The sequence below is a fragment of the Ziziphus jujuba genome, chromosome 7 (genome assembly GCF_031755915.1).
Source record: "Ziziphus jujuba cultivar Dongzao chromosome 7, ASM3175591v1".
Lineage (NCBI taxonomy): Eukaryota > Viridiplantae > Streptophyta > Magnoliopsida > Rosales > Rhamnaceae > Ziziphus > Ziziphus jujuba.
This window is the reverse complement of record NC_083385.1, coordinates 13,465,435-13,492,757: the sequence shown is the minus strand read 5'-3', so window position 1 is coordinate 13,492,757 and position 27,323 is coordinate 13,465,435. Positions and strand designations below refer to the sequence as shown.

General features: G+C 34.0%; 3 protein-coding genes across 3 annotated transcripts; 2 read left to right on the top strand and 1 right to left on the bottom strand.

Annotated features, from left to right (window-relative positions):
- Positions 1 to 2,640: 2,640 nt before the first annotated feature.
- LOC107434666 (suppressor of RPS4-RLD 1) lies at positions 2,641 to 14,647 on the top strand. The gene is made up of 24 exons (XM_016046153.4): positions 2,641 to 3,084; positions 3,256 to 3,365; positions 4,027 to 4,727; positions 4,844 to 4,888; positions 5,123 to 5,224; positions 5,316 to 5,396; positions 5,836 to 5,902; positions 6,377 to 6,477; positions 6,572 to 6,679; positions 7,482 to 7,552; positions 7,689 to 7,745; positions 8,769 to 8,877; positions 8,967 to 9,047; positions 9,759 to 9,845; positions 10,454 to 10,660; positions 10,950 to 11,284; positions 11,830 to 11,916; positions 12,009 to 12,108; positions 12,371 to 12,462; positions 12,552 to 12,590; positions 12,676 to 12,766; positions 12,968 to 13,065; positions 13,152 to 13,462; positions 14,300 to 14,647. Exons 1-23 carry the CDS (start codon positions 2,963 to 2,965, stop codon positions 13,438 to 13,440), a joined length of 3,180 nt encoding a protein of 1,059 aa, XP_015901639.2. The 5' UTR covers positions 2,641 to 2,962; the 3' UTR covers positions 13,441 to 13,462; positions 14,300 to 14,647.
- Positions 14,648 to 15,143: 496 nt separating this feature from the next.
- Positions 15,144 to 17,606, bottom strand: LOC107434647 (uncharacterized). Its single transcript, XM_016046133.4, has 2 exons — positions 15,735 to 17,606; positions 15,144 to 15,619 (listed from the first exon to the last, which is right to left on the bottom strand). Exons 1-2 carry the CDS (start codon positions 17,554 to 17,556, stop codon positions 15,405 to 15,407), a joined length of 2,037 nt encoding a protein of 678 aa, XP_015901619.2. The 5' UTR covers positions 17,557 to 17,606; the 3' UTR covers positions 15,144 to 15,404.
- A 4,474-nt stretch (positions 17,607 to 22,080) lies between these two features.
- On the top strand, positions 22,081 to 23,742 carry LOC125423662 (lysine-rich arabinogalactan protein 18). Its single transcript, XM_048478445.2, has 2 exons — positions 22,081 to 22,787; positions 23,445 to 23,742. Exons 1-2 carry the CDS (start codon positions 22,161 to 22,163, stop codon positions 23,526 to 23,528), a joined length of 711 nt encoding a protein of 236 aa, XP_048334402.1. The 5' UTR covers positions 22,081 to 22,160; the 3' UTR covers positions 23,529 to 23,742.
- The last annotated feature ends 3,581 nt before the right edge of the window (positions 23,743 to 27,323 follow it).

Below are 27,323 nucleotides of genomic sequence, written 5' to 3'. Positions count from 1 at the left end.
AAATACAATTTTTTTTTAAAGTTTTTTCTTCTTCTTTTTTTTCCTTTGTAATTAATTGATATTTAACACACAGTAATTATTTATAATTAATATTAACAAACAATTAAAATAAAAAAATTAAATACGATTTTAATAAAAACAAAACAAAACACGTTTAATTAAATTCATATCAATTCCAAGGAATAAAAACTTTGTGAAATATGTAAATAGAGTACATGTTATACTACAAAGTTTGCTCTATTTTCAACTCATAAGTTTGTCCGTTTGGGAGATAAGTCAAAGAGCTATTTTGTTGAACAATAATTTTGTAGTTAGAATCCTCCTAATAATAATAATATAATAATAATAATAAAAAGACAATAAAACTTGGAAGCTTGCAAATATTCTAATGGTTAAAATTAATTAAAGCGAAGAATGCCATTTAAGCAAGAAAAGGCAACCAATATTAGAACTTTTCTAGAATTTTCAGAAACAAACTTATATATTAGAATTTTTCTAGAATTTTCAGAAAGAAACTTATAAGGTCTTTTGTATGTTCTGGCTCTTGTATGTTTATCTTCTAGTCTTTCTCTAAACAAGCTCAGGACATGTTTTGGAAACAACTTTAGGCATTTATGTACTCTAGGCCATTCGCCCTTTTTTTTTTTTTTTTTTTTTGGGCCTTTCTATTATTATTATTATTATTTAAAAAAAATTTTTAATACAAAGCATAAGGCACTATATTAATAAAACAATATTTATTTTTAAAAAGCACTTGTTTCACAGATTATAACGTCACAATGATGTTGTCACTATAACAGAATGTTGCTAAACAAAGTGAAGGAGAAAGTAGATTTCTTTTGCCACGCTAAACACTTTTTCGAGCCGATAGGAGCTTCATATGCATCGTAATTAAACTTTGAAAAGTTGTACATTAATGGTTGAAAAACTTTTGTCCTTAAATCATCTTCAAAAGAATCTATTGATTACTAGTTTTTTTTTTTATTATTATATCAAAAAAATAAAAATCAAATTAAATTTTTTTTTTCAATGGATTTGTTTAAACACTTTGTTAAATTGTGATAACAAAGTTTAACATTATCAAATGTGACATTTTATTTTTGAAAAATATGTTAGGAATTCTAAAATTTCATTAAAAAAAAATAAAATAAAATTTTGTTTAAAAGATCAATTCTTTAAAAAAAAAAAAAAAAGCTGATAAAATATTTTATTAATTAACATTCACAGATTGTTAAACATTCTCAAATTTCAATAAAAACATAAAGTTTGTTGAAAAAGTTAATTCTTTCAAAAAAATAAACTGATAAAATATTTAATTAATTAATATTAGTAAATAAATTTATACATATTATTATTAAAAAATAATTTTATAATTAATTTAGTATATATATCATCTACATTTTAATAGTATTAAAATCTATCCTACATATAAAAGTAATTTATGATCATCGTTGAAGATGCTTTTATTATATATATTCGAGCACTTCTAAAAGTGTAACTTATTTAAAAAAACTTATTTTTTTCTCTTTTTCTTTAAATAAAAGGAAAAAAAAAATTATTATACCATGGCCGCAATGTCCCGAACAATTTAATTCATCAACTAAGCTCGTACAATTTCCTTTCTCACTACATGGATGAATTGAATTTCCTTCTTCCATTTTTCTTCTCCTTTTAAGTTATTACAATTTTGTAAACTGGAATATTCTTTATTTTGCTATACATATAATATGTAATAACAAATATATATATATAAATATATAATTCTTTAATAAAATATTTATATTTATATTATAATTGGAGTGAAGATGCAGGTAGGCTTGGCAAAATATTTCACGACCCATTAACATGATACGAATGTACACGATAATTACAGATTTAAATTTATAATATTAGATTTAATCCATATTAATATCATCAAATAAGATTTATTAAAAAAAATGCTAATGGATGGAACACGTTGCCAGGCCTAGATACAAGTTAGTTGGGAGATGGAATCAAATTTTCACCAAAAAAAACAAGATGGAACAAATGAGCAGATAAAAGATAATATGCATTTGACAAGACGTTTTATGTAATGCCGGATTTAATTCTTATAAGTAAAAGATATATTTTTTCTTTTCAATGTCAAGGATACATTTGAATAGATCCAAGTCCAGTGATCCATGAAAATCTTTTCAAACAGAAAAAAAAAAAAAGAAGAAAAGAAAAAGAATATATCCAACTAAAATGATGGTTTTTAATTTTTTTTAATATAATGTTATTTAAACAAAAGAATAAAAAAAGATAAATTAGAAGAAAGAGAAAAATCGATTTAAATTTTAAGTTTTGTTCACACATGTAAGCGAAGAGATGGCAAAATTGTTTTGTCACTGGCTGATCGAACACGGTAATCATTGCATTTTGTAATTGAGTAACAAAATTAAGAATTAAAAATATTGTTTCAACTGGGTTATAATTTCAAAACAAAAACCAAGATCTAAATGTAAAGATTTAAAATTTTAGAAATTAATTGAGATAATGAAAGTTATAAGAACTGAAAATTTTAATTTCATGAAAAGTAAAAACGCCCTAAAAAAGTCAAATAAAGGTACAGACAGGAGAAGTGGATATCATTTAGCATAAGCACAGCTCATAACGTCAAGGCACACGTGTGGTTCGCACGCATGAACACATCCCACCGCATCGCTCCCTTTTCTCCCCACACACCCGTTTCCTTCCTCTCCTTCCTTTCCTTCGCATTTCCAGCTTAGTCAGTTTCAAGTTTCAACCCTGCATTTATTTTTTCATTTTCTTTTTCTTTTTCTCTTCCTTTTTAATTTTCCCATTCTACCCCCACTTTTCCAGAGCCGTTGAAACAAAGAAAGGAATAGAGAGAAAAAGGAAAGACAGATACAAATCGCGAAGAGGCACTTCTCGATCCGTCCGAGCCGACTCAACTCGTCCCCGTTTCCGGTGATTCACTATGGTTTCCGCTATCTCCGAGAGAGTAGAGCTAGCCAAGCTCTGTAGCTCCCGTGACTGGTCCAAGGCAATCCGAGTCCTTGACTCGCTTCTCGCGCAGTCTTTTGCTATCCAAGACATCTGGTCAGAACACTCTCTGCCTCTCACCCTCTCTCTTTCATTTCGATTTACTCGTTTCTCTCTGATTCCGTGACCTTTCTGATCTTTAATCTTTTCCGAATTTGGCGTCTGATTGATTTGTAACTCTAAAATGTCGGGTTTTTTAATTTTTAATTTTTATTTTTATTTTTTCAGTAATCGAGCCTTCTGTTATAGCCAATTGGAGCTCCATAAGCATGTGATTAAGGATTGCGATAAGGCGCTTCAGCTTGACCCCACGCTTCTTCAAGCTTACATTCTCAAAGGTTTTTTCTTTTGTCCAATTTTGCCTCGCAATTTTATCACATTTGTAAAATTTTAGGTTCGATTTTTAATATTCTTTTGTAGGAATTAGTTAAATAATTAATGAGCTTATTTCGCTTCTCAGTGCGAATTCAACTTTGAGAATTGGGATGTCGAATTTGGACTGTGGAAGAAGAAGTCACCGTTTGTTAAATTTTGTATAATTTGAATGCGAATTTTTCAGTGTAAATTACACGGAGTACTGCAATTGAGTTGCATAGTGTATCTGAACGCGTATCTATCTAATTTATGCTGAATAAAAATCTTAATGATTTGTCGGTAGCATTTTTCATATTAATTTATTTATTGATTTTAATTTTTCTAAAATAAAATACTTGTTTGTAATTTTATGATTAAGAATTCTGAAAACTTCCAATTTGTATGCTCTAATTCTGAGTAACGTACTTGTTTGGGGAACTCTGACAGAACTTTTTTGGATACTGTCTTTCTGTGATAATCAAGTTAAACTTAAATCCAATTACAGGTTTTTTATTTTTTATTTTATTTTTAATTTTTCACTCATTGTTTTTATGATCTTTAACCTGATCAAGCTTCTGGTTTTAACTTGGAAATATTGCAATATAATTTATGTGGACTTTGTTTAATTCTTTTGATATAATCCAGGTCGCGCATTTTCTGCTTTGGGAAGGAAAGACGAAGCTCTTTTGGTGTGGGAGAAAGGTCATGAGCATGCTCTCAATCAATCTGCTGATCTAAAGCAATTGCTGGAACTGGAAGAGCTTCTAACAGCTGCGAAACAGGAAAGAAGTATCACACCTGAAATTCATGCAACAGAGTCTGATTCATCTATGCTGGCATCTGAATCTGGACCTCCTATCAGTGACAAGTCAAGTGAAACATTTGAGAATCATCATTCTCTGAGCGGTCATTCTAAATTAAGCTGTGAGCCAAGGGATGCATCTGAGGTCCAGAGTAAATCCAGTGACAATTTTGAATTGTGTAATGGAACAAAAGATAAAGCTAGAGGGAAGGAACATTTTGAATCGTGTAATGGAACAAAAGATAAAGCTAGAGGGAAGGAACATTTTGGTAGCCAAACAAATGGGAATCATTATATTCATGATAAATCGAGCTATGAGTCTGAATCGTCTAATGACTCAAGTGATACATGTAATGAATTATCTATAGTATGCAGCAGCTCAAGTGATTTAAGTCAAAACTCCAGCAAGATGAGCAATAAATTTGAGACAACTTGTGGTGAAATGATTAACGAGTCCAAGAAAAATAAAAAGTTCTGTGTCGCTAGGATTACAAAGTCCAAATCAATCAGTGTGGATTTTCGACTTTCCAGGGGTATAGCGGAGGTATGTTGCAATGCCTTTGCTTGGGAACAGATGCCCCTATTTTAAGTACAGTTATTAATTATTTGAATTGACAGTGTTACTAAGGATATATGTTTATAATCTGCCCTCTTATACAGGTTAATGAGGGGAAATATGCTCATGCTATATCAATCTTTGACCAGGTAAAACTTTAGACCCTATGAGTCACCCTGACAGGAGTTTTGGACATTGGAAATTTGCTCTCTCTCTCTCTCTCTTTATGTATATATGTGTGTTTGTATATATATGCATAAATTAATTTCTGTTCTTTTTCTTAAGGGAGGTTGGAGGGCTGGGATAATAGCTTTAGTCATTAGTCTGATGGGTTGATAAGTATGCGTTATGAAAATTTGCTTCTGCTACCATTGTATACACAGATATTGAAAGAGGATCCTAATTACCCTGAGGCACTGATAGGAAGAGGAACAGCGTATGCATTCCAACGAGAACTAGAGTCTGCAATAACTGATTTTACAAAGGTATTCAAATAACCAATATCTGGAACATGTAGAAAAATAATTAATCTCCTAGATGTAAGTGGTTTATTTGATTTATATATTTATATTTCAGGCCATACAAGTGAATCCATCAGCTTGTGAGGCATGGAAGCGTAGAGGGCAGGCTCGAGCCGCATTGGGATTATTTGTTGAGGTGAGATTGGTTGTCCTACCTCAAATCTGTGTGGCTTATATCCTCTACTTTTCATTTAGGCTCAAAAGCTATGCACAAAAGCTATGGCATATTCATTTACTTTCTTATAAAAATGGTTTTAAACTTTTAATCTTTCTTGTACACAGCAAGCTAGCTCCCAGTTATGATTAAAAAATGTTTTTCTAGTAAGAGAAGTTCATCAGACAAACTAGCAAGATATTTCCAATATCACCACATATTTGCTTCTATTTTTGCATATTCTTTTAGCATTATTTACAATGCATGAAATGGCAATTGCTAGTTCCAATTACTACATAGTACCTCCAAATTATTTGTGAAATAATTTTAAAAAATCTGGTTGCTTGTTATTACACTGGAAGTGGTGCTTGCTATTACAGTTGAACTGGGAGTTACCTATTATATGTTTAACTTCCTTCAGGCCATTGAAGACTTGTCCAAGGCATTAGAATTTGAACCAAACTCAGCAGATATTCTACATGAAAGGGGTAACTTGCTTGAACCCAGCCTTTATCTGTTCAACTGTCATGAAAGGTTGAGAGGTTTTAATTTTCTTTCTCTTGGTGAACAAAATTTTATGATGAAATTTTTAAATATGACAGTTGCATTGGAATTTCTTATAGATGATTTATTTGCATCTTCATTTGGTATGTCTTGGTAAGTACTTTTAAGCAGATGGACCTAATCCTTCCTAGTTGATGGCATAAACATTAAAATTGTAAGTTTGACATTTTAATCACTGAAACTGTACCTATGCAATAAGGGGCAAGTATGTCACTGTAGTTTACTGGCTCTGTTAAATTATTACCAACCATGAGTAACATAGTGGAAAAGGTGGGCATATCTTCATTAACTTCAGTTTATGCATATCGCATCAATAGAAAAATATGAGGATGTTTGTCAGTTAAAAGAGGACAATGAGCAATGTGGTGTACAAGTAATTAATTATTATACCTATGCAGGAATTGTCAATTTCAAGTTCAAGGATTTCTATGCTGCTGTAGATGACCTATCTGCATGTGTAATTCTTGATAAGGATAACACATCGGCATTAACATATTTGGTGAGTCTCCAACTACGCTGGTTTTTAAGTGTGGAAAAAGTTCATACAGTTTTGCTTATTTTGGATGATGTCTCTGACATATTGAATTTCATAGGGTTTGGCATTATCTTCAATTGGTGAATACAAACGGGCTGAGGAGGCACATTTGAAATCAATCCAACTGGATCGGAATTTTGTTGAGGCATGGGGACATCTAACTCAGGTATGATACTGTGTTTACCCAGTGGAATCAATTTTCATTTGATGTTTAGAAAGTATTCTTGGAGTCAACCACATGTCAATGCATTGCATGAATTGAGCATTACCAGTGAAATGATTACGACATTCAATTGTTTAGAGTTTAGACAATCAGGCTCCAGTCCCATTTGTAATAAAATGGTTGCTTACAATTTGATTAAAGCTTGGGAAAGAAGATTCCCTTCCAATGATCTCCTCAACCCCAAAAATATGAGGAGGGGAAAAAAAAAAAAAAAGGAAAGAGAAGATACAATGAAAAATCCAACATCTATGAAACTATGGGAAACTTTAAAATATCCATGAGGATTTTTGGTGCTTCATGGGCAATTGGCAATGTGTGATTATCTACAAAATCCTGTTTGTTACATGCAAGAAAGTACTGCTGAGATGTATTCTTCTTAATATCCAGCATATGCCATGAATACTGATGGAATTATTGCTGCATCAAGTTTTGGAAAATACTAATAATGCTTTGTGAAGAATTTATATTTCCTGTTTTATATGTAGAACCAAATTAGCATTGCCAACGCAATTATCTAGAGCAATATTATACTCTCTCTAGAATTTATATATTTCTGCCATCAGAGGCTCTTTAGTGATGTAGTATTAGTTGGAAATTGCCATGGTGAGGCTCATGCTTTATGGTAGGTTTTAGTTTTATAGTCTACTCTTGGATTGCTCCTCTGTTTTGTATGGGATTTACGTTTTTCGGCCAATACAATTCAAGCAGCTATTACAAGCATTGTTCTTGTGGACACTTGTTGCAGTTCTACCAAGATATGGCAAACCCAGCCAAGGCTTTGGAATGTATTCAGCAAGTGCTGCAAATTGATGCAAGGTGAGTATTGTTGATTCAGAGTTAAGTCATCCATCTTGGCAATGGCTTATGTTGATTTTGAGGTGTGTGATTTTAATATAAACGCCTGTTATTGATGCTTGTGATATAATTAGCAGTCTTTATTCCCTATTGATAGGTTCTCAAAGGCATATCACTTGCGTGGGCTACTTCTCCATGCGATGGGAGAGCACAGGTATATCTATCTCATATCAAATGGTCAGTTTAGAACGGATTGATCTTTTAATTAATGAGAATAGTACATAGTTTTAAAATGTTTATATGATTATTGTGAGCAATAGACGCTATTGAGATAGAACAAGCATCTGTTATGCATGAATGTCAAATATCAGCCTAGTGGTAATCATCCTCTCTTTTTCTCGGTAAAATGTGGGGATAGTGTTTTCTAGACTTCTGTGGTTTATGCTTGTTATATCTTAGTTCTAATATACGGTGAATGGTAAAACTACGTGGATTTTTGATTTTTGATTTATTTTTAATCATATTTGACGGTCATGCATAATAGATGCAAATGCAACTGGACTTCTGTTCTTAGGCTTGTAGTTAATTTTATAGCTATACGTGTTGAAGCAGATTTTGGATTTTCTTTTCAGCTAGAAGCTGCCACAGCTTCTACTTGTATGTTTATTGAATGTCTGCACTCTGCAGCATACCCTTCTAAGAACAGGTTACAACTTGTTCTTGTTAGCTATCCACATTAATTCATAAATTTCCACCTCTATCAATTTCTACTCGGGAGAAACCTAAAAAACTTTGAAAAAGAAAAAAAAAAAATGTCTACTTAAATTGCAACTAACATGCGTCGAATTATTGTTACCCTGCAACACGCTCTAATACTCATGTTTTAGTTTGGATAGGAAACTAAGATGGAAAAACAAAGAAGAGCTGAGAGAACATTTTCTATACAGAGCAAAGAATAAGATGAGAGGCCCATAAATCTGAGATATACAGGGAGAAGAAAAGCTTACAGAAGCTGAAAATATAGGCTTAACAACTGATAAGTAGGGTCCCAAGCTTGATGGCATCACATTTAGTATGATATTGGTCTCATAATTTCATATTGTACCATTTAGATGTTTGTGAATGTGCCTCAATTTGTTATGGTACTTATATTTCATTTTTTTTTTTTTTTTTCTTTCCCTCTCGAGCATGATTTTTCTTTATAGGAGGTTATTTAATGCCTGGGTATGCATTACAGGAAAGCCATCAAAGATTTGTCTACTGAGTTGAGCATTGAGAGTGCTAACGTTGAGTGTTTGTATTTGCGAGCTTCCTGCCATCATGCTATTGGAGAATATAAGGAGGCTGTAGGGGATTATTTTTCTTATTTATTTATTTATTTATTTTTTGGTAGGCTGCATGTTTGTTGCAATTAAATCACTTTTGTTTGGTACAGGTCAAGGATTATGATGCTGCACTAGATTTGGAGCTAGATTCGATGGAAAAGTTTGTGCTCCAATGCCTGGCCTTTTATCAGGTTAGGTTTAACTTGGAATAGTATAGTTTATTTGAATTCTCTCCCATTGGTACTCTCTTGATTTCTGCTTTCTTTACTTTATTGGAGTTAAGCAATATCCTTAACTTAGATTGGTTAGTTCATTTTCATTCAATATGAAAATTAGGCTCATTGCGATCATTTTGTTGTTACTTTGTTCACAAAAACATCTGAAACCCGTGTTTGGCCTTCACCTAGATAATGGACATTTGACTTTTCAAACCTCAACCCATTTGAATGGGATGAGTTGTTTTTCTCTGCTGATATAGCCGTTGACAAAAATGAATAAGCTTCTGAAAGGTGAATGGCATAGTTGGCTTGTGATATGACTGACTTGGTTTGCCTCCATTCTAGTGCCACAAATATGGACCGGGCTTGAGAAACATTATAGGATAGTAAAATTTGGTCTTTGCTTGTTTGTTCTTAGAGAAAACTAGATTACATGTTAGCCTTATTATTGATATCACTCTCTCTCAAATTCTGTTTTAGGTTTACATATGATACTATCCTCTTTCCTGAATAAATTATCATTTGGTTTCTTACATGTCTCTAATGTAAGGCCTGCTAATAGTTGGCCTCTTTTTATTTATTTATTTTTTTTTCCTTTACTATATCTTTTAGTCCTAGTTACTCATTGTGATCCTGGCAAAAACCTGGCACATATTACAAAATTTAACGCTGTACATTTTGCAGAAAGAGATTGCTTTATACACAGCTTCAAAGATCAACACCGAATTTTGCTGGTTTGATATTGATGGTGATTTAGATCCACTTTTCAAGGTAATGTTGTTGGTTTATTCTGTTGGTGATCTTCAGCGCCTTTGCAATTAGGTGCTTTACTTATTAGAAGATGTAAACATTAACACTTTCTTATGATTTCACAAATTTCAGTTCTTTTAAATGTTCATGGGTTCATGGTATGAAATATATCTCTAGGTAACAGCCTCATGGAAATTGGAATTAGTAATGCAATGCATAATGTATATGAAATATTAACTATATTTGTAATTGGGAGAATTGTTGTCTGGGTTTGCCTCTTTTGGAAGAAAATAAGTAGATCCATGCATAAAAAGTAGGTAGCAATCAATTTTTTGTATCCATTGGTTTTTTGGGAAAATTCTTCTAGGGTGGATCTTCTGTAACTGTGTGGTGTACGAATAGTAAGTGCTTTCTTATGCATGTGTAAACAAAAAAACAGCTTAGAGATTGAAATGTTTTCTTTTCAATAGCTTTAGAGGGCTGTTAAATTTGAACCAATGATCACTTGTACTACAGAACAAATAATGTTGCTCATATCGTGACAAACATTAACAAAATGCTTCCTCATGCATTATGTTTATTAATTTTCTTCTATAATGTTGATTTTATGTTCTTTAACAAATACTCAGGAGTATTGGTGTAAACGGTTGCACCCCAAAAATGTATGTGAAAAAGTTTACAGGCAACCTCCCCTACGAGAATCTTTGAAGAAGGGGAAGCTTAGAAAGCAAGATTTCGCTGTGACAAAGCATAAGACTGTTCTTCTACAGGCTGCCAATTCAATAGGCAGGAGAATCCAATATGATTGCGCTGGCTTCTTGCCAAATAGGCGTCAGGTGACTTTGCAGCTAGTTTATGAAGTGTATCTCCAATTGATTTATTGTTGCTTCTTTTGTTTGGTTTCGTACCTTTTTTTTCTTGTATTATTCTGTAGTGTAAATTTGTTCCCCCTCATTTGAAGGTTCAATGTAATAAAAAATATAGCCTTGAAATTGATTTTTGTCTTAGAAGCTGTTCTACCTGCAAAAAATGTCATTAGTTGTCTTTACAATTGTACGTGATCTACATAATGTTTATGTCTTTTTGTAACTTATGTTCTGTTTTCATGTTCTATATATATATCAGCATCGTATGGCGGGATTGGCTGCTATTGAAATTGCACAGAAGGTTTCAAAAGCTTGGCGTTCCTTGCGAGCGGAATGGAGATATTCTAATAAAGGCACAACTAAATCTGGTAAGCGGGCCCGTAGAAGGGAAAGAATCAATATGCCCAGCCAGAACAGGGGTGGTGCTGGCTGTAGTACTAGCAGCTCATCGGAGACCTCGTCTTCATATGGCACTGCAGAAGATAAATCATTTGGATATTCTATAATGTCATGGCAAGATGTTTACTCGTTGGCTGTTAGATGGAGACAAATCTCTGAACCTTGCGATCCTGTTTTGTGGATTAACAAGTTAAGGTACTACATCTTCATGTTGATTATTTTAGCATTACTGAATGAAATGTATTTCTTTAATTTGTAACACAATAAGTTATTCATGTAATCTCTAGCTCTGACAGTTTGACCTGGTAGATTATACGTCTTTACTATCTTTGTAAATCAGCATATGTAAAATATAAAACTTTATAGGTCCGGCATGCATGGACCTGAATTTTTAAGGTATATATGTGCTTAGCATTTTATTTGTAGAAAAGTATGAATTCTATCCATTCAAACAAAATGTGTCTATGATAATAATTAATAAGTTACTTGTATTAACTTTCGTTGGAATTAGAGACGTGGTAGATATGATAATTAAGCACTTGCTCCATTTTGGGAATAGGAAATTTTTTCAAGATGTAGTCAGGTATAGTGTGGCAAAATTTAATACATTCATGATCACTTGCTACTAGAGATTAATCATGTTTGGAAATTTTTTTTTTTTTTCTTTGTTTCTTTATTTTGAGATGATGATGAGCCAACTTGTATTTTTCTTGTGTGAATGCAAACTTCCTGCAATTCAGTGAAGAGTTCAATGCTGGATTTGGTTCTCACACACCATTGATTCTTGGACAAGCTAAAGTTGTTCGCTATTTCCCAAATTTTGAGAGGTAACGGTTATTGCATTTTAGTAGGCAGTAGTTTACACAACTTTATTTGCTTGAGAAAAAATGTCAATTACTTGTTAATGCTATTTCTGTAGAACATTGGATGTTGCGAAGACTGTCATGAAGGATAAGTCGTATGTCTATAACAAGGCAGATGGCATCATTGACCTATCCAGAGATGGGATATTGCAAGATGTGAGTTGTATTCCATGCTGAGAAGGGGCCTAGCGAAGTAAAATTTATATGAAGTTTGTATGGGAGCTTGTTTAGATGTTTTATATATAAGGGTCAATTTATATAGACTGTCATGGGTCTTTCATCAACTATGCTTCTTAAAACATCACTGAATGCATGATTGTTCTATCCTCTGTTTTTTCAGCTTTTTTTTTTTCATGGATGACTCTGCACATTTTTGCTTATAGATAAAGAGTTCACTAATATAACTATATTCTTGCAGATTATGCAAGCAAAATCCTGTTCTGATCTTTACAAAATTGTTGGCGAGGACTTTTGGTTGGCTACGTGGTGCAATAGTACTGCCTTTGAGGGGTAACATCAACATCCAGTTTAAAATTTAATGAAAAGGGCATGCTAAATTCATCCCGTAACTAGTTTCTGTTATTTATGCTTTGTTTCAGGAAGCAACTTGAAGGAACAAGAATTACCTTAGTGAAAATGTACGTCTCTTTGCTTCTGGGCTTGTAATTTTTCTATGGCTTTCTGTTTCTATTTATTTTTTGCCAATTGTTTTCGCTTGTCTAGGGGAGAGAATGGATTTGACTTTGCTATCAGAACACCTTGCACACCTGCTAGGTGGGATCAGTTTGATAGAGAAATGACAATGGCATGGGAGGTATGATACTGTCGACCTTGATGACATTGTCATCGAGTGCTCTAGTCATGATCTAAGATGCAATAACAATATGAATAATATATATTCTTTTTGTGGAGTTCTATACCGCCAAATATTTTTCCAATTGTCAGTAACTTTGTGGCATTACCATTCCACATTTCTTTTTTCGTATATTTAACAAGAGTAGCACATTATTCGCAGGCTGTATGTAATGCTTATTGTGGTGAAAATTATGGATCTACCGACTTCGATGTGCTTGAAAATGTGAGAGATGCAATTTTAAGGATGACATATTACTGGTAAAATACTTAACCGTCACACATGGATATGACATTTTGCTTTCGAATGATTAACAGTTCTGAGAGAAAAATTGAATTGCTTTCAGGTACAATTTTATGCCACTTTCAAGAGGCACAGCTGCAGTTGGGCTTGTGGTTATGCTTGGATTATTTCTTGCTGCTAACATGGAGTTCACCGGAAACATCCCAAAAGGTCTGCAGGTTGATTGGGAAGCTATTCTGAACTTTGATCCAAGCTACTTTGCAGATTCTGTAAAAAGCTGGTTGTATCCATCTCTTAAAATAACAACATCCTGGAAAGATTATCCCGACGTGGCATCAACTTTTGCAACAACAGGATCAGTTGTTGCTGCTCTTAGTTCCTATAATGATTGAGCTTGCTTTAAATCCTTAAGAGGTGAGTTAACCAATGAAATCGCAGTTTTTCTCTCTGCATCTCACATTTCTCAAAATTTAACCCTCGTTCCCCTATAAATTTATTCTAACACACAAGGCCCATTATCTCTTTACATATGAAATTACTTCAGCCAGAGCGCAAATTTTACCATCAAGAAGCCCCCATGTCTTGTACCCAAAACCTTATTCTCTCTTGCGTGATGGTTTGCATTCAGGCAAACGACCATGTTTTCTTGTACTGTATCTAATCTTTGAGAAAGAACAGTAATTTGGGTGCTCTTGATCTTTAGTTTGTGGTCCAAGATAAATAAAAGTTTCCCTTCCCTGAACCGAATTCTCCCCATAGTAGTTTTCTCATAGCTATTTAGACACAGATATGTCCTGAAAGATTTTTTTTTTTTTTTTTTTTTTTTTTTTTGTGGCCAAACTTGTAATCAGTTTAAAATGTGACGTACTTACTCTTATGTCTTATCTACGGTAATGTTTTCAACGTTATGCTGTGTTTGGTAGTAGTGTATTACATCCTGCATACCAACATTTTCAGTTTATAGTGTCATCTAAACTTATAATATGTACCATTCCAGAATTACATGCTGTTATATTATGTAATTGTCAATCTACGGTTATGAAATATGCATGGTGTGAAAATAAAAACTTACTCCATTAATTTTTAAAGATACCACGTTACTGTTGAATTTTTGGAGCTTTTGTTAATTTGTTTTAAGCTCGTTAAACTATGAAAAGCCGCAGCTCATGTTCATTGCCACCATGCATTGATATTGTGGTTTAAATTATATTCGAGTCAACCTAATATTCATGTTTGTCCTTGTGGTAGCAGAACATTTGGCAATTGGTTTTCTTCTCAAAGTTGACTTTAGTGTACGTTGGACCCGTAGAGAAAGGGCAGGTTAACTTACCTCGAGATGTCTCTCCACTTCCCCTGCTTAGCGCTTTGTAAACATGTCCCTGTTGTATGTTTGATTAATTAATAATTGTACAGTACTCTGGGCCAATAAAATTTGCCATTTCTTTTCATTTTTCTTTGGGCTTGATAATTTAGCATTCTATTCGAAGGTCAAAATAGGATTTGCTCTACTTCGTAAGAAATATTTCATCTGTTTTCTCAGCCATTACTTAATTGGAACTGACATGTTTGTGCAATTGAAACTTTAACTTGTTATGATTATTTTTCGTCTGCAATCCAGTTTGTGTAAACATTCTGCTTGAGTGCTTTGGATAAAGAAACAATAATTTTTTCTTGTGTTACATCAAGAGGAGTTATTGGAGTTCTAGTTATTTTATTTATTATTTTGTAATTTGTAATCTTCAGAGACAGGGTTTCAGCTTTGTCAAACAAATTCGATATCATATATATATATATATATATATATATATTTGATAAAAAATTCGATATCAAATATGCGTAGCATCAATACCTACCATTAGATATTTTAGAAGATATATTACTTTGTCAGGTATTTACCAAAAGCATTGAATTTTTTGTGGTGTTTGCTTACGTCGGAGTGCAATTAGACTGTGTTAGGTAGGATACCATTTGCATCAAATCTAATATCGAAATCGATTAGGATTTTTATAGGTTTTATGCGTGTTTTATAATGGTAATTAGGCAATGTGTCTTAATCTGTAAAAGTAGTCGGACTAGAAAAATGGAATCGGGCAAAGGACTAAAAAAAATAATAATAATAAATAAATGTGCTATCAGGTAGATTGCTCACCATATATGCACGATAAAGCAACAGGCCTTCTAGAAAAGTTAAGTTACAGTAACAAAGACATGTAAATATTATTCTTGAGTAATATAGTATGTCAGTTGTCCTACGACCAGTCGTACAGCCAAATCCGCCGTGCCGTATGGGTTATGTTCTTTTAGAATTACATGGAAGTCCTTGGTCCAAGTCCATGTCAGAGCTGATTCTTGCTGATCAACGGTTTGTATTCGTTGATAAAATTCTTCTATCCACCACCTCATGAATTTGTGATGCACAGCTCTTGATCACGTCCCTGTCCCTTACCCTGTTTACACTTTGTGACAATCCAGCAGTGAAACTGATACTTTTTTCACTTCTTCCATCACTTTGAAGCTTTCGTCTCCTCCATTGTTTTTCAACCAAAGGTTCTTCTACGATAGTGGGCTCATCTGTAAAAAGTAAATTGTCTTCGGTAAAAAGTTCAAGATAAGCTAATTTAAACAGTGAAGCTAAAAAAAATAATAATAATAATAAAAAGAGCAAAAAAATAATAATAATAAATACCGTGGAGAATGTTGACCAGGTCAATTTCATTTTGGTCGTTGGATTTTTGTACTTTGTCTTCGTCTTTGTTATATATCCTTGACCCGGATGGAGCAAAAATCCACGTGGCTTCCATCTGCTTGTTAATCATACGTGCTGCGTAGTATGGGATTCTAGCAAGTTTGGCTTTCTTAGACTTGACACGGCCTTTAACAAACAGCAAGCTGTCCATCAAGCTTTCTTTCCCCAACCCTTTCATGTCATAAGCTTGTGATCTTTTCCACAGGCTCTTACCGTGAGGACTAGTCGCACTGGATAAGCATAGAGCTCTGGTCGTGTCACTGATAGCTAAGTCTGGGTTTTTCAGCAGTAAATGACACTGAGCTCTGTTGCTGTGAAGCACAACTCTCTCTTTTCGCATTTTGAGTGGGCACAAATCCAAAGCTTCCGAGTACTTCATCACAGCCTTTTCAATTTCCCCTGACAAAAAGTGTAGATTTCCTTCCTTTTTCATCTGGGTCACAGACAATTTTCTCTTTCGAATTTCTTCATCAGACATTAGTTTCTCTCTCTTTTTCCTGTCAACCTTCAAATCCCAAATTTCCTCCAAAGCTTTCTCAGCATTTATGCTCTTCAATCTCAAACCACCATACCTGACCTTATGGTAATCCAGTAGCAGTGTCTGTGTGATAATCTCTCCAACTTTATGCCTTGCTCCAGTATTGCCTCTGAGTTCGACAAGATCAACGAGAAACAAAACTGCAATATCGATTACTTTGTATCTGGTTTCTGGGTCTTTGAGAAGTAGAAAAAGACAATCTATAGCCATCTCTTGCCAATCATCCGAGGACCTTGAGATATTGCCGAGTGTCTCTACAACTTCATGTAAATCTGCTATGCTTTGTCTTCCTGTTCTGGTGTTACACAGAGTTCTTATAAGTCCAATGCCAGCAGGCGAAGTAGGATTTGTCAAACCACCCCACATTCTGCATAATTTCCTCAAGAATTCTTTCCTGCATATTAAACTCAGAGACTTTTCTCTGCATGCAAAGCAATTTAGGAGATAGAGCGACCAGCATTGAAGCTGGCTAGCCCATTCCTCTGCTTTTCCATTCTCAATCTCCAATCCATCAAGCCCTCTTGTAAGCAGGTTGCAGTGGTATTTCAATCTGTTCGATTCCTTCTGGTCAATGAATTTTTGATAGACCTCGTCGAGACATGTTGAAGCTATCTCCATGACTAATTCTATGATTTCAGATTCATGCACAGCAATGTCTTTGAAGGTTCTGTCGTGGCTGGCAATATGACCCAGAGCTCGTACTGCAACTCGCTGCTCTACCCAAGTAATCCTTCCTCTCAAAAGCTCCAACAGTGCCGAAACCGCGCCTGATTTGATCGCCTTATCCACAAAACGAACCTTGCTCATGGTGTAGGAGCCGATAATATGTGCTGCGTAGTAAGGGATATAGATATTCTGATCTCTAAGCAGCCATTTCTTGTCACCGACGGCTCTGTGGATTAGTTTCGCCATGCATTCAAATATCCCAAGGGACGGGAATTCTGGATCGTCTGGTTTTGTCATGGCGATGTTCCACAGGCTGCTTAATGCGAAGATGAGTTCATCGTCATTCCTGGAAGGCATTTCTTTGAAGCACCGAATGATTTTAACTTTTCGAAGTGATGGATCTGGATCATTCATGGTGCAGAAGAAACATGAAATTTTCATGCAACCCTGCTCATCATCGAGCAGTTTGGTATCTCTCTCGTGGTCTTTTGTATTGTTCAGGTGTAGTGACTCCATGGATGTGTGCAAGAGAGTTGGAATTCTAGTCTCTTTCCTCATTTTTTCTTTTTTCTTTTTTTTGGTTGGTTATGGACATCAGAAAGATATATATATATATATATATATATAATAGGTTCGATAGGGTTAATATTGGTCTTCAAGAAACGACAACTAAGTAAAGCTATATATAAACTACAAGATTATTTATTAGAGTTTAATGCTATGGTTACGTGGAGAGAGATCCTAAACTATAATTATATACCAGTTGGTTAGTCAATAGTACCATCCAAAAACTGGGCCACATCATTGCCTCCCACATCAGATCCAAACATTATTTTTTCGACAAAGCTGCCAATGAAGTAGAGGATGATGATTGACGGCCACCCAGTTCCATTCTCTCTGGGACTAAAAACGAGACATTTGTTTTTTTAATTTTTACCATAAATTCTAATATAAAAGCAAGGGGGTATGGTGTCTCGAGCGCATAATCATATGGGTGTAGATGCGAAAAGCATACCACAATTTATCGAACCTCACTTGATAACTAAAAACAAGATATCGACTAGGATACCTTTTGAGTTTTTCCTTTCTTTTGAAGCAAATTTTGATGCATACCATATATGCTTCTTCTGCAGCCAAATTGACCTGACTAACTCATAGGTTATAATTGAGATTGAACCAAGACCCATAAATGGTAGAGGAACAACAATTCTATTCTGGGTCAATACACGTAGGTCAACTACATTTAAATCTTGTAAAGCAATGAACTAGCTATTGAGATTTTGCGTCTTCCATCATATGACCCTATTTGTTATGGTCACTGATTCCCTTCAATATTAAGCAAAAGTTCTCTCTGTTCTGGTCCCCTCCATAACAGGCCAATGAATGAGCTTGTATTCAAAAAGACATTGCTTGAAATATTGGGTGCTTTTTTAGCTTGGATTCAAAGTCAGTTGAAGTGGAAAAAAGCTGAGTGGAAATCACATAATATAAGGAAGCAAAGTACAAGTGTGTTGGTCTCAAGAAAATGCGGCTAACCATGCAAATGCGAAATTCCAAGCTAAAAGAAACATATATTTAAAAAAAATGCTAACTTGGTATAATAATGCCATTCTGCCTAAAACTATTTTAAGTTTGCTGTTCTGCGCGCGTGACCCCAAGATTTCTAGCCTTTATCTAGGCACGTGTTCTTGCAGATTGGCAACTCAGCAACCACCTCATTTTCCTTTCTTTTTTGTTATTAATCTTCTTTAATTTTGTTTTCCCTCCAAGACAGCGTGATTTATTTGCAAGTACTGCCAAGAGGTGCTTTAAATTGGTGCCACATACTTTGGTATCATAATCATCATCTAGTTACCATGACCAACCCTAACAGTTATTAAACATATTAAATACCAAACTAAAATTAAAAACCAGGATTCACATTATAAATCAAAATTTATTGAAATGAATTTGTCCAGCTCAAAATTAGCCCCCGCGTCGTCAAACAAACTGGAAATCTTGCTTGGATTATTCGTTTCTTGATGTGGTTGTTTCCTTAGAAAACTTAATCCAGATCAAGAAAAATAAAGTGGCCAATGAAGGGTACGTCCCATTAAGGGTTTTTTCGATAAATAGCCACCTTACAACTTCATTTTAGAAAAATAGCAAAAAAAATTTTTTTTTTTTAAAAACTAGCCACCTTGGAACAAAAATACCTTTGATAAAATTGAAAATTACGCAAAAGTTTTTTTTTTACCCTTTCCCTACACAGCCGTTCGTGGGGTTTCTACACAACCGTTCGTGGGGTTTCTCTAAGGTCACTCTTTGCATCTCATCGCCTCTCACTCTCATTTTTTTGTATTTTCTCATATCTCAAACTAAAATCAGGTAAAAATTTTATCTTTTTTCTTATTAGATGAAAGTAAGGAAATATATGTTTTTTTTGTTTTTTCTCTTTCTCTTTTTTCTTGTAAGTTTTATTAGTTTAGGGTTTTTTAAGCTTTTTATTTGATATGGGTATGCAAGAAATTAATTTATGAGATGTTATATGTGATTTTAAAGATATTTAGGTGGCATATGGTTTGAAAATGGGAGAAATTTTATGTAAAACTAAAAAATCGCGAAAAACAGTAAAAACGGAGGAAATTTGGCGAAAAAGATGAACTTCCGCCAATTTCCTCCAGTTTGTCAGTTTTCGCAAAATTTCCGCCAATTTTCCACCAATTTTCCACTTTTCCGCCAATTTTCCACCAGTTTTCCGTTATTTTTCTGCCAGTTCGTGGAAAATGGCGCTGCTTCTAAAGGAAAAGGGAAAATGGCGCTGCTGGTGTGTTTTTTGCTTGAAGTGAAAATGGCGCTGCTGGTGTGTTTCTAAAGGAAAAGGGAAAGCTTTGTTTTTATGCCCTAGTTCTGATTCGAAAGGAAAAGGGAATGGAGGAAAAAAAAAAACCAAAAACAACAAACTAAAACAAAGTTGCATTTCGGTAGAGAAAATAGACCCAAAAAAAAAGTACAAAAGAGTATTTTGGTCCTGATGTACTAAAAGGTGGTTATTTTTAAAAAAAAAAAATTTTTTTGCTATTTTTCTAAAATGAAGTTGTAAAGTAGCTATTTTTCGAAAAAAACCAAATTGAAACTTAGCCCATAATATACCTTGGGTAGACCTAGACTATTTTGTTGATATTGGGCTTTATAGTCCATTGATTAGTATTACACAACCTAGCCCAAATAACAGAGAGGTCTAGAAAAGGCCTATGGATCAATAAACCTTATAAATCCAGTGGTCATCTCCCATGTCATGGTTCAGTTTAAATTACCTTTCTTTTTCTCTTCTCGTCTTCAACTTTTTTTTTGGATAAAAACTTTAAATTACCCTTTCTTTCATCTCTACGGTTAGTGAGTAGATATAAATGAAATTTGATTCTTATTCGTTAGCCGTCAAGCTAAGAAGTGGAATTTTCCCCCTAATCACAATTTAAAAATCAAGAACTTTTAGCCCGTAATTTATGGGTATGTAGTAACCAACATTTTTCTTCAATTCACTGGTAGTAATAAAATTGTCAAGACCAAAGATTTCGTTTGGCAATATCTTTTTTTGGTTGCTCAATGTAATAATTAGTAATAATCAGGCTTTTTTAATTAGTGTTGTCAGAAGATTTTTATTTGTTGGTGGTTCAAATATTTTTGCCAATGAAACTGCTTCCTACGAAGTGTGCGCATAGCTGGGAATTGTTGGTTGCAAGGGATTTAAAATACCATCTGTCGCTTGTTGTAGGTGTTAATTATTGACTTTTTATATATGTTCTCACAAACAATTATTGTGTTGTCAAATTAAAACAGATCATGATTATGGTGCGGACCAAATTATCAAATTGCTCCCATTTTTTTTTTAAATAAAAAAAGGAATTTATGTGTAATAACCAAAAAGAGAACAAAGTGGAAAAATTCATTAACCAAAGGTCAAGTTAACATAAGATTCCTTCTTTAATTATTTGTTTCTCCGAAGCTTTAAAACATTTATTTTTGGGAATAAGATTCAAAATTTCAAGAACAATTCTTACAAATAATATTCAAGCTTTCAAATCTTTACACACACACACACACACACACAAAAAAAAAAAAATGGAGAAGAAAAATCAAAGTCTTCTCTATTGCACTTGTAACGCTTCCAAATCCGAACACTAACCGACACTAGATGGAATCAAATTTTTTTTTTGGTCAATGTCATGTTTCGCGTTTATTAAATTATTAGAGCCTTATTATTACATAATCACAGGCTGTATCTTAGCCAATTTTTATAGCGAACAAACAAGTTTTTAAAATAATGTTATACGAGGTCAAAAGAAAATGCGAGTTAATAACTTCAGAGAATTATGTATTATTTTCTATTTGCCTCTTTCGCTTCACGCCATGGCAAAACCTAGTCACCCGCTAAATATTGCGTTACAAGGCACGCTTACCTAGGCAAGCTTTAGTCGCGGCCCAGTAGGGCCCACAAGTTTTCTGACGGTGGGCTGAAGATCCAAGTAACAAATTTACCCAACCCCTCCGGTGAAGTGCTCCTCCATACAATCATTGTGGCAGCGGCTGACGTGCTCGATTCTCATTGGTTTGTCACACTGGCAAAGGTCCCCACCGAAATTCCATCCAGCTGTGTCAAACTCCGTCCTAACGTCCAAAGCCAGAACACAACCATTTTTATCATCAAAAATTCATTAAAATGCCCCAAAAGCGCGTGATGAAGGCGAACCAGATAGTTCATTCGTGGTCAAGTCCATTTGCAAATCTCTTTGATTCCACATGCACCTAATCACAGCTTGAATGGGCCCCAGCCAGACTGTTGTCGAGCGCCACATTACACGTCCGTTTTGTTTGATTCCATTTTGCCTGGGCCCCACACCTAAGGTAGGAACCTTCTTCTTTTCCTATTTTTATTTTTTTTTTCTTCTATAAAAATTCATCCAACGGCTAGTCTGGGCCCATCTAAAACGTAGGTCCCATTTTTATAATTGGGCGGTCATGATTTATCTACTTTCCACCCGTTACGGCAAGATTGGACCTCTATATGCGGGCCTCTATATATACACACTTCGCTACTATTTCTAATCTCGTCTTCCTCTTACTCTGTTAATCCAATCTTTTCTCTCTCTCTCTGTCTCGCATTCTTTTAGTTTTCCTGAGCGATGGATCGGAGAGGTGTGCTAACGTTCGCATTGATCTGCATTGTGGTTGCCGGCGTCGGAGGTCAATCAACTCCTGCCGCCGCGCCATCAACAACCCCAGCCGCTACTACGCCAGCTGCAGCACCTTCCAAGCCTAAATCACCGGCTCCGGTCGCATCGCCGACATCAACTCCACCGGCTTCAACTCCAGCTTCGGCTCCACCGAAGCCTGCTGCACCAGCTCCGGTGGCTAAAGCTCCTGCGTCTTCTCCACCGGCGGCTACTCCAGTGACCTCACCGCCTGCAGCGGTTCCCGTGAGCTCTCCACCAGCTTCAACTCCGGTTAAATCTCCACCTTCTCCGGCTCCAGTGAGCTCTCCACCTGCAGCAGTTCCAGTGAGCGCACCGACGAAATCTCCTCCGGCACCTGCACCGACAACTCCACCTGTGAGCTCTTCTCCTCCGGCACCGGTTGCCGCTCCGACGGCTGAGGTTCCAGCTCCTGCTCCGAGCAAGAAGAAGACGAAGAAGCATAAATCTCATGCTCCTGCACCAGCTCCAGAGTTGCTGGGTCCACCTGCTCCACCAGCTGAAGCCCCTGGACCAAGCTCTGAAGAGACAGCGCCTTCTCCTGCTCTTGCAGACGAGGTACGTTTTTCTTTCTCGGCTTCTGTTCTGGTTTTGTAATTTTGCGTCTAACATGCGCTTGGAGGAGCAATGCGCTTCCAGATCTGGAGCTTTCAAGTCTCAGATCACAATGTTCATAGATTTGATGTGGTAGTTACAGTTCCTCTGGCGCACAATAGAGAAAATCCGACTCGGTTTCCAAGAAACGAACCGAAGTCTCTCGTGCTTCGCACTAACGCTGTTTGGTCACTAGCTAAGCGTGACCCTCCGAAATGAGAGTGAAAATTAGTAACAATGTCGTACATTACCCTTTCTCACGCGCACCGGAAGCGCGTTGTCACACATTCCCATTGAATTACAGCTGTTCGCCGACAATACACCGTTATCTTAGGAAAATACAAATCATACAAGCCAGTTGGCAAATCTTACGCGCCATTAACGGCGGTGGGTAAGAGTAAGAATAATGATAAAAAATCTAACAGTGTCAGAATCTAATTATAGCGCGTGAGTCGGTGACAGTAATAATTACTGTAAATATTTTAAAATTAAAAAAATAATAACAATAAACAAATTAACAAGGAGATCTGACTTAATTAGAAGTAATTAATTAAAAAAAAAAACCCCAACTAGACGTTAATAATAAATACTGAATTTTGTTTGATTTGATCGAAATTGCAGAGTGGAGCAGAGTCTATCAGGGGAGTGCAGAAGTTGGTGGGAGGCATTGCATTGGGATGGGCTTTGCTGGCTTTGATCCTCTAGAGAGAAGACAGACAGAGACAGACGACGATGGGTTCATTATTGTGTTTATTATTTTAATCTTTTTCTCCTCTCTATGTTCTTGTTAATTATCAGTACGGCCTTACCAAATTGATATTTGTTTTACCATTTTGTTTTTTGTTTTTTTATTTTTTTCATAAAACTATATGGTGGATTGATTCATTTTGGTATATTACCGATTTACCATATTTTCCTACATTCTTTGGCAAGTTTCCTTCATTTTCCTTTGGCATTGATATTTAAAGCTTTATTTCATTTATTCAAATATTTCTAGCTGCAAGACAAATTAAAAAGAATAATTGCTAATGCCAAAGCAAACTATTATCAGACACTACAATTGTAGTTACTTTCCATTAATGCATAGTTCTATCATTTAAACAATTTTTAGACTTTTAATCCGTGTTCATTTTTATTAAATGTTTGAATATTTCAATGATTACGTAAAAACGCATTCGAGTCTCTATTGGTTGGCATAGTAATGGAGAACTTGTGAGGGAAGTTGGATATATATTTTAATTTCGCATCAAACCCAATTATTTATTAGGTTGAGAATGGCAGGTGGTGTTTGATTATTCCTGCCTTCCGGCTTTCATGGATATTGTGTTTGGAATTCGAGTCTGCACTAGTTGAACATTTTGAGCTCTTATTTAATGTATGCTCTTTTTTTTCCAAATGTCCTGCCACTTCTTAAATAAACAGTAATTCAAGACTAAACAAATTTGTTTATCAAATTTTAAATGCCAAATGATATATGTTAGATTAACTGGCTATAATTTAGATTTTGTTAATTTCGCCAACTAAAATCAAACTTTCATCATATTTAAATCCAAAATTCTCTTAAAGGTTTAATGTTCAAAATCTTCTTGTAGTTGTGAAATTCAATGCACAAATCTGCTATACAGTCCTCGTACATGGGGCCATCAGTTAATGAATTGCTTGTTAACGAATTGATTTTATATTTCTCTACAGAAAAAATGATAAAAATAAGTGCATTAAATGTGAAGAAAACACTATTAACATTGCGTGGATGGGCTCTCCATGTTTATCCTATCCGGGACTTTTTAAAGTTAAAATGAATCATTAATGTCGCAAACTCGGAATTCATATTTTCTTTTCTTTTTTTAATTTTTTGTCAAACAGAAAAAGAAAATTTACACCATTTCTTTTTTGTTGGGGTAGCAAATTTTTTTTTAAGAGATTTATTATTATACTTTTTTCCATTCGGACTTACTTTTTGTGACATTATTCTTTACCCAGAGACAGAAAAAAGTTTTCCTATATAATATATATATATATAAATATAAAAGGCATTATTTGTTCACAAGGGAATAAAAATCAGTGTATCACTGTGATTCCTGTGAGTACACAGAAAAAAGGGGAAAACATTGAAAAAGGTGGAGACAGAAGCAAGAAGCAAGAAGCAAAAGCAAATCTGTTTGCTTGTATTACAAGAAGAAGGCACCTTACTTTTGTGCATCACACGGACAGGAGGAGAGGACCACCACATTCCTCAAGAACCGAAAGCTGATATTCACTGACATTTACGTTTCAATTTGCTTTGGAGTTTTATGACATGACACCCAATAACAAAAAAAAAAAAAAAAAAAAAAAAAAAAAAAAAAAAAACTTGCTTTGGTCTTTATTATATAGATTATTTTATTTTATATACGGATAAAAAACTACTATGTGATCTGCAGATAGTAACCTGTGATGTTCGAGTTGGGCCATTGACAGCGGATTACAATCGTATACATTGGGCCAAACCCATGTTTTATTATTATATAATTTTTAATATGCAAACCGATCTTTTTACGAAGGTTTATAAAATATACACTCCTGCTAAACCTGGCAATTTGGATCATGAGACGGCAATACAATTTGAAAACGATACGGAATAAATGAGTTTGGATTTATTATAAATGGGTTTGGATCATAATCGGGTCAACCCGTTTAACACGATTATTAATCGTGTCATTTTCGGATTGATCTATTTAACTCGAAATTGACCCGTTACGACCTATTTATTAAACGTGTCAGTGTCAACCCGACACGATTATATACCTATTACAACCCATTTAAATTTAATTTCAAATTAATATTTTATCACTAATATAATATTTAATAACTAAAAAATATTATAAATTAAAAATTTTATAAAAATAATTTTCTATTACTAATTTTTTAAAAACAAAAAATACATTTTTAATAAAACAAAAACATAAAAATAAAAAAATAAAAAATTCAGGTTAATAGTTTAATTTTCGGATTATCGAGTTAATAGGTTAGTTTTCGGGTTAATAGGTCAATTTCAGGTTAACGGGTTAATAGGTCAACACGACCCTTTAAAATAATCGTGTTAAACGGGTCGTGTCGTGTTGACCTGTTTATAAACAGGTCGGGTTAGTTTTTTAGGTATCTGACACGATTAATAAATGGGTCGTGTTCATGTTAGGCATTTTTGACACGATTATTAAACGGGTTGACACGAACACAACCCACCAACACGAATTGCCAGATATAACTCCAGCTGAGGTGAAAAATATAAGTAGGCCTTTTTTTTTTTTTTTTTTGGTGAATGAAAAATATAAATACGCTTGGTTATCTAAAGTTGTTGAATTGCATACCACATTGTATATGTGTAATTTTCATTTGTTGGGAGCATAAGATAATTAGATATTTAACGATTCTGTTTAATATTAAATTTTATTCAACAATATTAAAGTTATTGAAATGTTTATCAAATGATGCAACATCGATTAATTGGTTTTTTTTTAATATAATTATTTATTTAAAATTTTTTAATATTTATATCATATGAATATATCAACTAATAATTATTTAACGTATTATTTGATAAATAAATTTGATAAATATTTTAATGCTTATAACATTATTGAATTTTATTTACTAAGTTATAAAAATAGACAACCAGTCAAAGAAAAATTTTCTAATAAAAAAAAAGGCACGGACCCTCTAGTAAATTTATCAGATATTCTAAATTTATTTAAAAAATAATTTTTTCTTAAAAATTTAATTATTAAAAAAATAATTAATTAACAAATAGTCACAAATAGTTTTTATTAATATTACAAAAATAACTTTCCAATTGACTACATTTATCCAACCTAAACTTAAATAGTAATAATTTCTATGTCACATATAAAATTTTTCACATCCACTGTTAAAGATGCTTTAAAAATTAATATTTGCTCAACTAAATGAGTTTTAAAGCATTAATTGATTATATTCCAAATCATGGATTTTATTATCTTATTTAGTAGATGTTTAGTCAACCATGGACTTTATTTTGAATATATTTGATTTTTTTTCTATTAAAGTATGTCATATTTCCCTAAATAAAACATATTGTCAAAATTGCTTATGCATGAACCAGCTCTAAAATTCAAATTTAATAGGTAAATTCAAATTTAATAGGTAATGCAATGTATATGAATAAAAATCAGATACCATATACAACCAATCTGCCAAGAATGACAAGAAAGGATAATTTCTGTATATATACTGTACATAAATATCCAATTCAACCTCTCTTTTTTTTATTTTTTTTAATTATTATTTCATTTATAATTAATACCTATACCTAACATTGGAAGTGAAAATTATTAAGTCTTTTTGGGCATCAAAATGTCACATGAACAATGTTATGAAATGTCGTTGACAAGAAGGCAAGGGGCCCGCAGGAGCAAACGTGGGGAGTCAAAAATAATCCGACTGATATTTGAGGTGATATGGAGTGGTTGTGCTTATCTCTTTGAC